Source organism: Lampetra fluviatilis, chromosome 22 (genome assembly GCF_964198595.1).
Source record: "Lampetra fluviatilis chromosome 22, kcLamFluv1.1, whole genome shotgun sequence".
NCBI lineage: Eukaryota > Metazoa > Chordata > Hyperoartia > Petromyzontiformes > Petromyzontidae > Lampetra > Lampetra fluviatilis.
In genome coordinates, this window is record NC_136296.1 from 3,594,137 (window position 1) to 3,607,550 (window position 13,414).

At 49.9% G+C, this 13,414-nt stretch overlaps 1 protein-coding gene across 3 annotated transcripts in view; it reads left to right on the plus strand.

The window, feature by feature from the left end:
- The window catches only part of LOC144938460 (CUB and sushi domain-containing protein 3-like), a 683,443-nt gene that overhangs the window by 88,514 nt on the left and 581,515 nt on the right, over positions 1–13,414 (plus strand). For all 3 annotated transcript variants that reach the window (XM_078866283.1, XM_078866284.1, XM_078866285.1), the window contains exon 2: positions 3,451–3,667. In XM_078866283.1, coding sequence (XP_078722409.1) covers positions 3,451–3,667 — 217 coding nt within the window. The remainder of the gene's footprint in view (positions 1–3,450; positions 3,668–13,414) is intronic.

Sequence of the window (13,414 nt, forward strand, 5' to 3'; positions counted from 1 at the left end):
GGAGTTCTGTCATTACGAGAACGATACATTTAATTAAAGCGTGTTTTTAAAAAAGTATTTTTAAATATTACTTATGATCATCTTCAAATCCCTCCCTCCTGCTACTGGAATATAGTGATTTCCAACCACTGGCGCAACTTTGCTCAACTTATTGAGACGTGGAGGCACTTTGCAGCTTCATAACAGTTCGCCAAACATACTGCTGGGGGATAATAATATCGCGAGCTAAATGACCTCTGGAGACCAATTAAGTGCGCAATGAGGCCACAAACATTTCCCAGTCAAAAACCCTTGCGACAAGGCCCGAGCTGTTTGTGACACAGATAGGTGTTTTTTTCCCATTTACAGGACAAAACCCTACGATGTTTTGTTTTAATTATACAGTTGCGTACGCATGTATGTATGTATGCACGTTGAACTGCTTTCGCACTGTACTTAGCCAACCGTCCTGATCGGAGGCGATACTCCTCTCGGAGTCAGAAGCACGTGCACCATGACGTGTGACGACATGAGCACTGGTTGAGGGTCACCAGCAGCTGGTGAAATCAATGATTCCGCCGATCAGATGAACTCACTTCTGATATGGCTATTGCTCACACGTGCACCCAATCAAAAAAGTCAAGAGCAATTGCCCGACGGAACACTCTAGCGTGTGAGTGTGTGTGGCCGTGGAGATGGTGCAGGCTGGAGTTTCCCTTCCGGAAAGAGCGCGCCTAACGAATGATCGAGAGCGAGCATCGTGTTCGCTCGTGCGTGTGCTAGTAAGCGGTTCACCCACTGTTTCTATGATCTGGTCACGGCCAGTGGTGGGAATGGGCCGGAACGCCCCGGGAACGCCGTGGTGGGAGTGAAAATGTGTTCCGAAAAGAATTAAAGATTCATCATTATTTTTTTTTACTTACGGAGAGACACCCCCCCCCCCGCAGACTAACAGAGAGACCCACAGACACGCACAGAAACCCATAGACACGCACAGAGACTTACAGATATGCATAGAGAGTTAGAGATCTACAGACACACTCAGAGACCCACAGACACACACAGAGACCAACAGACGCACACATATAGCCACAGATGCGCACAGAGACCAACAGACAAGCACACAGACCCATAAACACACCCATAGACCCAAAGACACATGTGTGTGCCCAGAGGCGCACACATAAACCCACAGACACACACAGAGACCAAGAGACAAGCACACAGACCCATAGACATGCACAGGGACTCATAGACACGCATATAAGAGGGGTGGAGCGAATCATTTATGAGTCGTCCCCCCACAGCAATTTTTTCCCATTTCCAGCCCGGGCCCCAGCTCGTGTTCGGCACCTCCACTAATTTAACTGAAACTTAAGATGAGTACCTGGTGCAGTGCGCAAACAGCGCCATTGCGGAGACAAAGGTGAACCAGGCGTGGTGCTGGCCCTCACCGTTACATCGCGTGCCGCGCCACACTTAATTACATATTATAATGCCGACTTTGTGACGTGCCACAAATGACGAAGAATGCAGTGGGCACCTACGGACTACCTGCACGTGGATCGTGATGATGGTGACGAAGCTTGCCACTGCAGGGAACTCGCTCGCTCTCGAAGGGAGAGAACGGCTCGGAGGCGCGAGGAACCACAGACAAAGCGGGAAGGCAGCCACGCAATGAGCCAGGACTAACAATGGCACCGAGCTCTGTAGTCCTCTACATATGAAGGTGTTATCCGATTATCAATGGGCGTTTACAGGTGGGAGGAAACCGGAACACCCAGACAAACACCCACGTGTACGAGAGGCAAAACACTATCCCAATGCGGACGGAAGAGGTGGGGTCCGCTTTTTTGCTGTACCGCATTTTCGTGACCAAAACGGGGTTATGGCGCCTCGATGCCTGCGGTAGGGGGCCGTCCATAAATGACGTCACGCGATTTTGGACGATTTTTTACTCCCCCCTCGTCACACGGCGCCACAAAAAGTCAGACCCCCCCTCAAATATGACGTCACAAAGCTCTGCCGCCCCCCCCCCCCCCAAAACCATATTTCCATTTTGAAAATAAAACATGCTTCAAATCGCTTTAAACTATTGTCATTGTAGTGCGTATTTAATACTTAAAAAATTAACCCGTAAAAACAAAGTTTTTCACTATAAATCCTTTTTATACGTGGCATCGGTTTCATTTTATTATTCATTTCTGTTTTTTTTGAGTAAGCAAGCAAGCAAGCAAGTGAAGTTAATATAAAGGATTTAAAAATGAAAGATCACCTCTTGACATGCCCCGTATATTCCCGAAGGCACTAGCGTTGACCCGTTTTACCACTTTCAAGAACCTGGCGGCTTCAATTTAACTGCTCTATAAATAGTCTCCATTGTACAGCGTGGGGGCAGGGATTTCATGCCATGTGGTTAGTCAACATTTGCGTCATCATGAAACGGGCGGCTACAGTCCTCTCGTCCTCTGATTGTCTGCCACAATTAAGCAATTGGTAATTAAATATTTTAAAAAAATTCCCTAAACAGTGTAAAATTTTGGAAAAATTTTTTCATGAAAATTAATTGTCAAGCACAACGAGTCTATGTGCAAAATGTCAGCTCGATTGGATCACGGGAAGTGTGTTAAAAAACGACCGAAAGATTTGCACGGTCCTAAGCAAGCAAGCACGCAAGCACGCAAGCAAGCAAGCAAGCGAACTTAATATGAAGGATTTAAAAAGTATATTTAATTAAGTAGAACGTATTGTCTATATTTATTTAAAGTAGCGCATTTTGATGTGACGTCACATTTCTCAAACCCCCACCTCGTCACACATCGTCACAAATGTCTGAACCTCCCCCCCCCTAGGTGCGTGACGTCATTTATGGACGGCCCCTAGGGGAGTTTCATGGCATTCGTGTGGTGAGCCACCAGCCCTGGTTGCTCCCTCCACAGTGCAGGATCGAAGGGCCACCACTGGATGCTCGTTCTCTGAACCCCTCCCCAACCGTCTGCATGGCTTAGCGGGCGGGGTTTGGGTGGGGTGGGGTGGGTCTGCGGCGAGATGCTAACTACCTCACCTGGTATACAGGAGGTCGTTGGCTCGATCCCGACCCTGACGCCTGCACAGTATGTTTGGAGTTTGCATCTCCTCCCCGTGGTCGCAATCGATTTTTTTTTAGTTTTCTCCAGTTCCTCCGGTTTTTCCCCCCTCCACATTTAGAATCGACATGTCTCCATGTACGTTGGACTTCTTTCGCACCGTACGTAGCCAACCGTGCTAATTGGAGGCGCGTGGGGTGGGGGGGCAAGGACACGCGTTCAGGGCATTCGGCCTTTGCGCATTTCCACGCGATGAGTCACTTTCGTCGAGCGATCATTTCGTGACCGCCAGGTCGCTTCTGGACAGAGAGCTACGCATCTCAGTGGGGGCCTTACCCGGTTAAAATGAAGCGTCGTTTTGCTTCTGGTGTACGCGTGCATGCAGGCCACGGCTGCGGCGGGCTGCTGAAGGGGCTCAATGGCAGCGTGGAGAGCCCCGGATTTCCCTTCGGCTACCCCAACGGGGCCAACTGCACGTGGGCGCTGCAGGCGGCGGAGCAAGACCGCATCCAGATCGCGTTCGTGTCGTTCGCACTGGAGCAGGACTACGACTTCCTCTCCGTCTTCGAAGGCCACCCCAACCAGGGAAACCTGCGCGTCAAGTGAGTGCTCCTCTCCCCCCCGTCACGTCCCGCCGGCATAGAAACTAAGTTCGGCGTGTCACCGTTGTCTTCGTCGTCGTCGTGTTCATTGTCATCAACGTCATCGGCAGTGTCATTGTAGTTATCGTCATCGTCATCATCGTTGTCGTCATAGTCAGTGTCATCATCATTGTCATTATCATCATAATTATCGTCATCGGTCATAGTGTCATCATCGTCATCATCATCGTCATCATCATCAATGTCTGCCATGTCCTATCCACTGCTGGATCAAGGGCCTCTCCATTGTTCTAGCCCAATGGCTCACAGGCTCGCCGCGATGCACGAGCCCCTTCCCTCGGGCGTATCCCCTCCTTTTGGCTGCCATTCCATGACCAGTCTCATCATTCCTACCTCGTCCCTTCAAGCGAGGCGTCCAGCCCAAGCACACTGCTCTCGAGACACACTGAAGCTTTGTGGTCGTTCTTCGTGTGATTCCCAGCACGCATTATCTTTGTTCCATGTCCTTTGTTGGGGGGGGAGGGTGGGGGGAGGTCTATGTGTCTCTGACCCATGTCACAGGAATGTGCTGCTTGAGCAAATTTAAAGTCCTGGATATTTTGGGAGGAAAAAAATTATAAATTAAATTTCACGGCAATGGCTTAACTCAGATGTTTGAAATGATTGCGTGCGTTAACTGAACATTGTGGAGAAATGTGAAGAAGAAAATCGGTTAACTGGTGAAATGTATAGAAATCCATCCTCGCTGGACCTGACTCTCAGGGAATTCCACATGTTTGGACAATCTACGGAAGAATCCCTTGCAAGGAAAGCGATGTGCCACCCATAAAGAAGTGACGTCTGATGTTCATGCAGTGCGTCTTGGCTCATTTCATATTTACATAGCCCCTTCATGCACGCCGCTTGGCAATAGCTTAAACCAACGGTGGCAGAATGGAATGATTTAGACAACAGGAGGGTGCAAGAATTGAGGATTGAGCTACTTATGGATCACGAAAGGTTTGGGGAGAGATGGGATGGAGTGGAGGGGCGAGGGGTGGGCTAAGTGTGGTGGCTGCCCAGGGTGCAACGCTGTTAAGAGGCGCAAGCAAGGCATGAGCAGTGATAACCAAATAGCACTAAATAGTAAATAGTATTTTTGATTCACACTTGATGATGCCAGTTGTAATATCCAGCGAAACGCCGGATATAAACATTGTAGAAAAAAATTCCCGCCTTTCAATGTTCTTCTGGTATTGCTGAAAAAAATAAATCAACTGACATTTTTGCCCACGTGACAACCTGGATTGGCTGGCTCTGTCAGGTAGTCGAGGGCTATGGTTACACATTGACATAATACCTTGACGATTACCCCCATCAAAATAAGCTAAATATAAATCAGAACTCACGGGTGTTTACTCAGCGTTTTGGATGCACCATAAAGCATGCATGAGACAAAGATCCCCTGTCTAGCCATAACAGACTTTTGGGGCAAGTGCTGTTAGCGAGCACCTATGAAGGCCGGCACAGCACACGAGGGGGTGGCTGGCCAACACCACGCCCAGCCACCTTATCCCTAGTGGCGATGTTTACTCACCACACCAGGTACTCATTTGAGGCTGAGTCGACCTAGGGGAGGCCCAGGACCGATTCAGATAATCGTCACTGGGTGTTGGCCATGAGTGGGAATCAAACTCGTTTCGCTGGGTTTGTAGCGCAGTGCGCTAACCGCTACACTACCGCTCCCCACATTGTGTGCATTAAGCATGCATACAATGTATGTATGTTAGACTTCTTTCGCACTACACGTAGCCAACCATGCTAATCGCGTGTCTCGTGCATGTCTGTGTTGCATTGTGTTACAGTGGATACAATGGGTAACACAGACATACACGGGACACGTGAAGGGTCACAAATAACAGCACGCGGCAGGGTTATTACCAGACGGTCCCTTACAAGGGGCACACGAATCCGAGTTTGCCGAGGGCACCAATTACGTTAAGGCTGCCGTGAATGAGTGGGTTTAGGGGCCAGACAGAAGTTATTCTCGGTGGAGATGAAAGCCACCCTAGAGCACCGATTATGGCCCACGTGCACTGCACATCAGGGGAAGAATGTGACAGTTTAATCAAATCCATTCTTTGCTACGTCAAGCCACCACAAACTTTCCAATTAACCCTTATGCAAAACGCCGACATTCAAACGCATGTGAACGTGCCGTGCAAGGAATCGATGCTTGCACGTCGAGAAAATATAGAATGTGGGCGATATTTTCAAAGAAACAATGGGAGTGGAAACAGAGCGGACTTCATAGCCGCTATTGTTCATCGACAGAAGACGTCTCAATGCCGGGCTTGAGTAAGATGAGGCAGTTGACAGTACGGACAGCCACTGGAGTAGGTATTTCAAGACAGCAGAGGAGTTGGAGAGACCTCCCATTGAGCGGAAGTTGGCCAGGTGATTCCAGAGCCCCGTGTTTCTGCAGCAGAGGACGTTGGCTGTGGAGTCGAGCGAGCTGGTTTCCTTCCGACCGTGAGTCGATCGCTCTAAGCAACAACACCATGTGGCTTGCTTCATGACCAGAACAATGGCTGCGTTACATTTTACCTAGACCGTTACTTCGCCGTTGTTGCAAATCTTCATAACTTGACTCGGTTCTGATGGTGAAGCACATACCTATGGAGCTATTCGTTGGTCTGTCGCCTCGGTGAGGAGCCACGTAGCGCACCTGGAAGACTTCTTCACGATTCTTGCAAAGCACCCGATGACGCTGGTTGCTGTAATCACCAGCGATACCGTCACGGTACTCCAACTGTACATGTTGTACGTTGAAATCTCTAACACATCGGTGTGCTGAAGTAGCAACTAATTGCCGCATTTTGATTTACTTGACAAACCTTACCAATTAGCTGTGTCGGGTGGTGGTGGGTTAACGACACATTTATATTTACGCGATCTAACCACCCCAAAAAACATTTTATTATGGATACTCTACCTCACCCGGGCTACAAACCTGGGCAATATCTCGTGCTCGATACTGCGTGAATATATTATTGTGGTGGCAGGACACGCAAAGAAGACGAACTTGCCTTTGTACCAATTGCAGCTGCCTCAAACTCCACTTGACTTGATTAGTTTGCAGAGTTAACATATACATATATAGAATGTTTCTAAGTCACTCCAGTTCTTGAACATTTTCATTCACGTCAAAATAGACGTCAGTGCATCAACGTTGACATCTTTACGGTAAGGGCGAAGGCAGGCTTGCACTGGCTGCTTAATACCCCCCCCCAGACCTCTCCATCCCACCTCGATCATTGTGACGAGTGGACTCTTATCTCCCCGGCAGTCACACCAGCCCGCCCCTTGGCCACAACCCTGATGACAGCTCTCGTCAATTTCACTCCGACATTGCAAACAAACTTCCATTGCAAAAAAAATCAATAAAGTTGGGTCACGTAAATTACACGTCTGGTTTTAAGCCAGGCCTCACAACGTGGCTCTTTCCAGTAGCCTGGTTACGTATATGCCATTGGCAGTGAAGATGTTCAGGGTGAACTCGGAGTGATTTGTTTGTTAATTACGAGAGGTCAGTGGTCACAATAACAATAGAACGATAGCCGAAGGCCACCTAACGGGCTCCGCTGAAAGCTGACCTATGCTGCCAGCGCGAAGCCCTGTGTGTGTGTGTGTGTACGTGCGTTGCCAGTGCTAAAGCACAGCAAGTTGGTACAGTAGGGGGCACAGGTGGTGCATCAGCCAGTCATCTCGGTCATCTCAGTCAGTCGACCCGTGGCACCTGGGTCTGCCCCGTGACCTCCTGCCAGCGGGCGTTCAACACTTCACGTGGCCTCAAGGTGCACATGGCCTGGCACAAGCGTCGTGGTAACGTCACTGCCACTTAGTGGCGAATGGCGGTTGTTTTTGTTGTTGCCAGTGCACACACCTGTGCGTGTGCGCACGGAGAGCCCACAGTGTGCAGCGCGTGAATTCAACAGCGTGCTGTCGGCACCCAAGGCTCGCCAGCTGGAACCTGGTCTCGTTTCAAATCTGTGATGGTGTCTCGTCGTCGGGAGTGTGTCGCGTCGTAACATGACCACTTAGCAAAGAGGCAGGGTGCCGGTACAATAATAGTTCAGCACAAGGCACCTTGCCTATGTCAGCTGCAAACAAAATGCATTGGGAGGACGGGTGCATGGCTTGTGTGTGTGTGGTGGCGTAAGTGGCTTGAGCACTGCGCGAAGAACCTAGCAACTTGGGTTCTATTTACGACTACGGTGAAAGATAACCTGAACCTAACCTGGGGCCTCCTCTATGTCAATTCAGTCTGCTATTATCACCTGGTGCGGTAAGTAAACACCGGCATCGGGGAGACAAAGGTGGCCGGGCGTGGTGCTGGCCGCACCCCACCTCCCACTGCATCATGCCGGCCTTCAAATGTGCTCACTTACAGCGCTCGCCCCCGATAGTCCGCTCAAGGCTCTCTGGGGGCGTCTTTGTTCGTGTGTGCTTGAGTTTGTTGACGAGTTTGTTGACGTGTTGGTCGGTTTATCGGATCCCGCTCTCTCTCTCTGTCAGATCGTTGGCAGTGCTGAGCATTGGTGGCAGATGGGTATCTGGAACCCGTCCCGGGTCTCCCATTGGTGGACCTCAAGCCAACGTCACAATTGGTGGAGGGGTGGGGGAGGCGCAGTGGGGGGTGTCAAAGGTGTCATCATCCGTGCATGCTGCTGGTCACAACCACCTCATCCTGTGATGTGCTGCTCGCCTTGCTCGGTGCTTGCTCACGTTGCGTGCCCCAAGGATGAATACAAAAAGGGGATCACTGTCTTGGTATTTAACAATTGCATTTGTTTGCAGGTAAGCCTTTTTGCCGGGTCTTGGTGAACGTTTCTCGTCACGTTCCTGGGTCCTTTCTTCCACGCCGCGTTCTTTGTTGCATCCGGGCATAGGGTTGCGTACCGGAATTGAACTGGACGCTCCATGTCTTTCACTCCGAGTTGTTGGGCACCGCTGTGGCAAGGAGATGTTAACTACCTCGCCTGGTATACAGGAGGCCGTGGGTTACATCCAGACCCTGACGGCTGCTGTATATTTGGGGTTTGCACGTCTCTCCCCGTGGTCGCATAGATTTTTCCGGGTCCTCCGGTGTTTCCCTCCATAATTTAGAAACATGCGTTTAGATTATTTGGCTGCTATACATTTCGCCACGTTGTTGAGCTATCACTTGTGTCCAGGTTGCTTCTGAAAAAGAGCTACATAGCTCTGTGGGCCTTACCTGATAAAAAAAGAAATTGTTGAGTTTAGTTTGTTGAATAGATCTTCAAGGGATGACTCATGCGTTATTTCCGCCGATGTCTACCCAGGCACTGGACAATAAACAGGACTTCTTCTGCGGAGGCAGACAGGGCGATCTTAACGTGTTCATTTTTTTTTCAGAGTCTGTCCCTTCGAGCTTTTTTCTCACGAGACGCTGGAAGGATTCGGTGGTTGCAGGGTGGAGTTGGCATACAATGGGGGGGAGGCATCCCTGCTAAATCCCTCTGACATTATTCGGCACGGGTGCTATGCGTGCCGTTGTTGCTCGTCCACCACGTACACCCCCGTGTCATGGTGGACGAGACCAATTGCCGCGTAGATGACGTCGCTCTGGTCGACCCTCTTCAGAAAGACCGGGGGGGGGGGACACTTACATGGGTTTTGATGTTTTGATTCGGTAAGCAGATCTCTTCTGAAGATTGTCGTTATTTTGGTATCCTCTGAGGACTTGTTGCGTTGTGTGATTTCTTCGTAAAATCGCTGGGTTTGAGTCAGTGCTCTCACCAGTGCTTGATGTACTGGCGTTGAGTTCTGATCCTCCCTGACAGTTTTTTTGTTTGTTTGTTAAATAAGTGACTCCTAAATGCATTTTTCAAATCGTTCATTCGGGCATTTAGGCACTCCTGCCCCTCTCCTCCACTTCACCCCTCCTCTTTTTTCTCCAACCCCTCCACTCCCACCCTTGCCCTTACCATAGAGGGTTATCCGAGTTAAGGAAGTACAGCAGTTCCTTCTCGCGTGTTTTCACAACGCGAATTGAATATAACGCGATGGAGTGAACGGCACTACGTCGCGTGAGTACGAATAAACGGGTGTACGGCCGCCTCGGCTTAGCATCACCCAAGGCGGGATGCTGCTGGATGCTTCTAGATGCTACCCACGTGCATCTGTCTGTGTTTGGCCTGCGCACGCATCTCGCTTTACGCCATTGTGATTTATGATTTATTGTAACGCGATTTTTACCTGACGCTGTGTTCTTCAGGAACGCAACTACCGTGGAATTAGGAGACCAGACTGTCGACACCAGGGATGTAGAGTTTATTGATGGCATAGACGGATTCAACATATAGAACGTTGGTAATAATCACTATGCTTCGCATCGTTTCTATACTGGTGTCAATTTCTGAATAGTTTGTTCGATAAAATACTTTTGAAAGAAAAAAAAGCACTTGCATTACTTGGAACCCAAGTGAGAGTTCATTGAGAATCAAGAGTTTCGTTTTTAGAGGGAGACCGAGGTGAAATCATTTTTTTCAGCCTTCATGTCATGCGAATTTCACCGTTCTTCTAATATTTCTTTCAGTACCGCTGTAAAGTTGTCAATTCGTTTCAGAAAATAGCGTGAAATTCTGATGTCTGACTGACCGGGCCCTGGTGATTGTGACTTCCCAGCGCCTTTGTGGCTTCATACTCAGCCATGAGCTCAGCTGGAAATGTTAAGCAGCTCTGCTACACGGGCAGCCACAGCTCAAGATCCTCTTCAGTGGTGGCCGTTACAGAACATTGCAGGGTGTGACTGTGCAAAATGACAATTGCCAAAAAACAACAAATGATTTACCCTAAATATGCCAACTACTCAACTGCTTCCCCCCCCCTCCCTATTGTTGTTGTGGTGAGTGAGCGTCCTTGCTCACGTGGTGGATACCGACCGAGCCTCTGCACAGTTCCTCCCGAGTGAGAAGAGTCGTCCCTTACTCGCGAAACAAAAAATAACACTTCCGAAATGGAAGAGCTCACGCCTACTTGCCGAAGCGTGGCCGGTTCCTCTGCAGAGAGCCTCACTTCTCGTGTTTACAGGCAATTCGGTTTTACGGGCACTTCTGTGTGTTTTGGCTTTACTCTCCCTCCCTCCCGCCCTCCTCCTCCCCCTCTTCCTCCCAAGGGCAAATACAAATCGAGAGTTGGAGGTAGCTTGGTGGTTTCTCGGGGAGGAGGAGTGTCGCGTCAGAGCACTGATCCGGTGGCTGCTGAGGAGATCATAGGTTCACATCTGCGCAGCGACCCACGATTAAATCGGGTCGCCGAGCGCGGTGCCCTTCAACGTCTCGGCACAGTCACACGAAGAGTGCACAAAAGCAATTACGTGTCAGTTACGTGCGTTTTTACCTAATTTGGCTTATTCCAGCTCTAAGGTGAAACAAAAAAACCACTCGTAATTGTGATCACCGTGCGATGAACAGTCTCTTTGCGGGGTTCATGAAAGGTGACCCGTAAGCGTGGATTGCGAGGGCAATTGGCGAGACGAGTTGAGCGGTGCTGTATTGTCATATTGCTGGGCCATTCTCTGACACAAAGTGGTGCACCGCCCACCGTGAGAGTCCCGATGGGAATCGCAATGTCCCCGTGAGGTGATGCGAATAGCACGATTTGAATGCATTTGGGAGAAGAACACGTGTGGTTTATTTATTGATGAAGTATCCGAACCTCGGGTCAATTTCTTTAGGGAACATGACCACTGACTGCATAGAGGCATTTTGGCTTGTCTCATTCGTAGACCCATGAGCCCTATCTCAGCTTCCTCAAGTTGCAGGACAACAGATGCCTCTGCCTCCATCGGTTGAAGCCTCCAGGCTTGGTGCAAATTTCTCCACTGCCTCAACGTCTTAGCGGCCATCTCTTACATAGCACCGGTGCGGAATACTTACACGGAAGTCTCAGCAATGTCCCACCGAATTGAAAGCTAGAATTTGCCGTCGCTTACTGCTGCCATCATTTGCTGATTTTGCTCTCGAAAGGCTGGGTGCTTCAGTAGATCATGATTGAAGTTCGTAGCGGGCTAACTTTGTTGCTTCTTGTTGCCGTACCACCAGCAGGGTTTCTAGAAGATGCCCAGAGTTGGGGAGCGCCCTGGTGGATGAGATCCCAGCGTCGGTTTTGTGACAAATCTCGAGGAAGTGAACGCCAAACATTGCACGTCCTCCAGGCCACGGTCACTCGGCACCCGTTGGAGTTTCCAACTGCCACACCGATAGAGTAAGCACTGAGTGCAGTGCACGTGGCAGCGGAGGTCTCACTCCGAATCACCCTGTATCAGCCAGTCATCTCAGTCAGTCGATCCGTGGTACCTGGGTCTGCCCCGTGACCTCCTGCCAGCGGGCGATCGACACTTCACGTGGCCTCAAGGTGCACATGGCCTGGCACAAGCGTCGTGGTGATGTCACCACCACTTAGTGGCGAATGACGGTTGTTGTTGTGTATTTGTGCGGAGCGGTGGCGCAGTGGTTATCGAGCTTCTCTAGGAAACCTGGCCATCCCAGTTCGATTCCGACTCCGATTCCCACTCATGGCCAAAACCGGTGACGATTAATTGAACCGGTTCTGGGGCCTCCACTAGGTTGACACAGCTGAGCGTGGTGCTGGCCACCCACCTCCTTGTGTAACCGTGCCGGCCTTCATAGGTGCTTGCCAACAGCATTTGCCCTAAAAGTCTGTTCAGGCTATACGGGGGGCATCTTTGTCTTCGTGTATTTTTGCACAAAGTGTGTTTCTTTACAAACACGCACGTGCGTATGCGAGCGTGCATGTGCACGTGCGTGTGTTGCGGAGTGGTGGCGCAGTTGTTAGCGCGCTGGGCTACGAACCGATCAACCCGAGTGGGATTCCCACTCACGGACAACAGGGTTGACAAATATCTGAACTCTAAAAACAGTGCCACCCAGCCAGATGTGAGACCTGCCCAACTGGTTCTATGAAACGTGGTATCGTTGGCAGGTCTTCGGCATCACACGCATGGCACTGCAAGCACTGCTGCAGGTGAACTCACGTGTTCATGTGTGAAGGGCATTGCGACCTTCATTATACATTTCAACACTGAATAGTTAGTAACCAATGCGTGCCAAGTGGAACCTGGGCTGTTATTTTTTATTTTCTTTGAAGTGACTTTACCGAAAAACCCAAAGAATATGAACCCTCAATTATTTCCCAAATTCTGCCCTCGTGGTTTTTATCGCTCGGCCAACTCCCCTCATCTGCAGCTGGCCTCCCTGTGAGGTGAAATCGTTCTCCTCCTCTGGTCTTTCCTCACGCAGATCGCCCGTGGAAGAAAGCCACTGGGGCTTCTTCACTGTGCCTGTGCACGCTGGCAAAATAATAATAACATCAATAATAATAACAAAAACAATAATAAGAACCCACCTGAAACCCACGACGTTTCTCAGCTCTAACCAGCTAATGCGCATTATATCCCCTCCATTGTTTGCTGGCTGTTTCACATTCATCGTTCTTCAATGCATCAGTTTGGTAATGCGATTGATGTTAGATGAAAGAAAAAAAATACCGTCTATTATTTTCGTCAAAAGCATCGCAATTTCACGTCCCCGCTGTCCTGCCCCTACGCTTGCCACGTGTGTGAAGTGAAGCGAAGGGGGCGGATACCTCGCGCGCGTCAAGGCCGTCGTGATGGTTGCTGCGGGCTCTGGCGTTTGCAAAATCCTGGGAGGCCACGGCCAC